The 1,458-nt window shown below is 40.9% G+C and overlaps 1 protein-coding gene across 1 annotated transcript; it reads left to right on the forward strand.

Moving 5' to 3' along the window:
• Nucleotides 1-729: 729 nt before the first annotated feature.
• LOC102851264 (sorting nexin-5-like) lies at nucleotides 730-1,453 on the forward strand (the record flags this gene model as incomplete). Its single annotated transcript, XM_006887686.1, has 1 exon — nucleotides 730-1,453. A coding segment is annotated over exon 1 (675 nt), but the record flags the coding sequence as incomplete, so codon positions are not given.
• Nucleotides 1,454-1,458: the final 5 nt, after the last annotated feature.

A 1,458-nucleotide genomic window follows, 5' to 3' on the forward strand; every position in this document is an offset into this window, starting at 1 on the left:
GATTTCAAATCCTACTACACTGCTGTGATGGTCAAGACAGCATGGTACTTGTACAATGACAGACACAAAGATCAATGGAATAGAATTGAGAACCCAGAAATCAGCCCATCTATCTCTGGTCAACTGATCTTTGACAAGGAGGTGAAATCAGTTAACTGGGGAAAAGATAGCCCTTCTTACAAATGGTGTTGGCAAAATTAGAAAAAGTATCTGCAGGAAACTCAAGCAAGACTCATACCTCACACCATACACAAAACTTAACTCGAAGTGGATCAAGGACCTAGAGTAAAACCAAGGAGTATGAACTTCATCAGAGAAAAGCTTGGAAGAATTCTAGAAGCTCTAATTCACAACATAAACAGTTTTTGACACATCCTGAAAAATGTACAATCAGGAGAAGAGGAAATAGATGAATGGGACTGTCTAAGAATCAAATCCCTATGAACATCCAAAAACTTCTCCAATAGGGTAAAAAGGAAAACCACAGACAGGACAAAAAATATTTGGTAATGACATGTCTAATAAGTGACATATCTAGAATTTATAGAATACTTGAGCACTACAACAAGATAAAGGTAAACATACCAATCGCAAAATGGGCAGAGGATATGAACAGACACTTCACTGAAGAAGACATTCAGATGGTGAACAAACACATCTAGAAATATTAAAAATCCCTAGCTCTGAGAAGGGATCTGGCGGTGGCCCAGGGCGGCCGCGGCCCATCATCTTCTTTCCCCGCACAGCCAGGCGGCCCCCGCTCGAGACCCGCGTCGCCATGGCCGCGGTTCCCGAGTTGATGCAGCAGGATGAGGAGGACCACAGCAAGCTAAGATCTGTGTCTGTGGACCTGAATGTCGATCCTTCACTTCAGATTGACATACCTGATGCACTCAGTCAGAGAGATAAGGTCAAGTTTACAGTACACACAAAGACCACTCTATCTAAATTTCAAAACCCAGAGTTTTCTGTTACCAGGCAACATGAAGACTTTGTGTGGCTACATGACACTCTTATTGAAACAACAGATTATGCTGGACTTATTATCCCACCTGCTCCTACAAAACCTGACTTTGATGGTCCTCGAGAGAAGATGCAGAAATTGGGAGAGGGTAAAGGATCAATGACCAAAGAAGAATTCGCCAAAATGAAACAAGAACTAGAAGCTGAATATCTTGCTGCCTTTAAGAAGACTGTATCCTCCCATGAAGTCTTTCTTCAGCGACTTTCTTCTCACCCTGTTCTCAGTAAAGATCGAAACTTTCATGTTTTCCTGGAATATGATCAGGATCTAAGTGTTAAGCGGAAAAATACCAAAGAAGTGTTTGGTGGTTTTTTCAAGAATGTGGTGAAAAGTGCTGATGAAGTCCTTTTTTCTGGAGTTAAGGAGGTGGATAATTTTTTTGAGCAAGAGAAGAATTTTCTCATTAACTACTATAATAAGATCAAAGATTCATG

Source organism: Elephantulus edwardii, unplaced genomic scaffold, assembly GCF_000299155.1.
Source record: "Elephantulus edwardii isolate Elephantulus edwardi_28Jun2011 unplaced genomic scaffold, EleEdw1.0 scaffold00060, whole genome shotgun sequence".
In the NCBI taxonomy this organism is placed as follows: domain Eukaryota; kingdom Metazoa; phylum Chordata; class Mammalia; order Macroscelidea; family Macroscelididae; genus Elephantulus; species Elephantulus edwardii.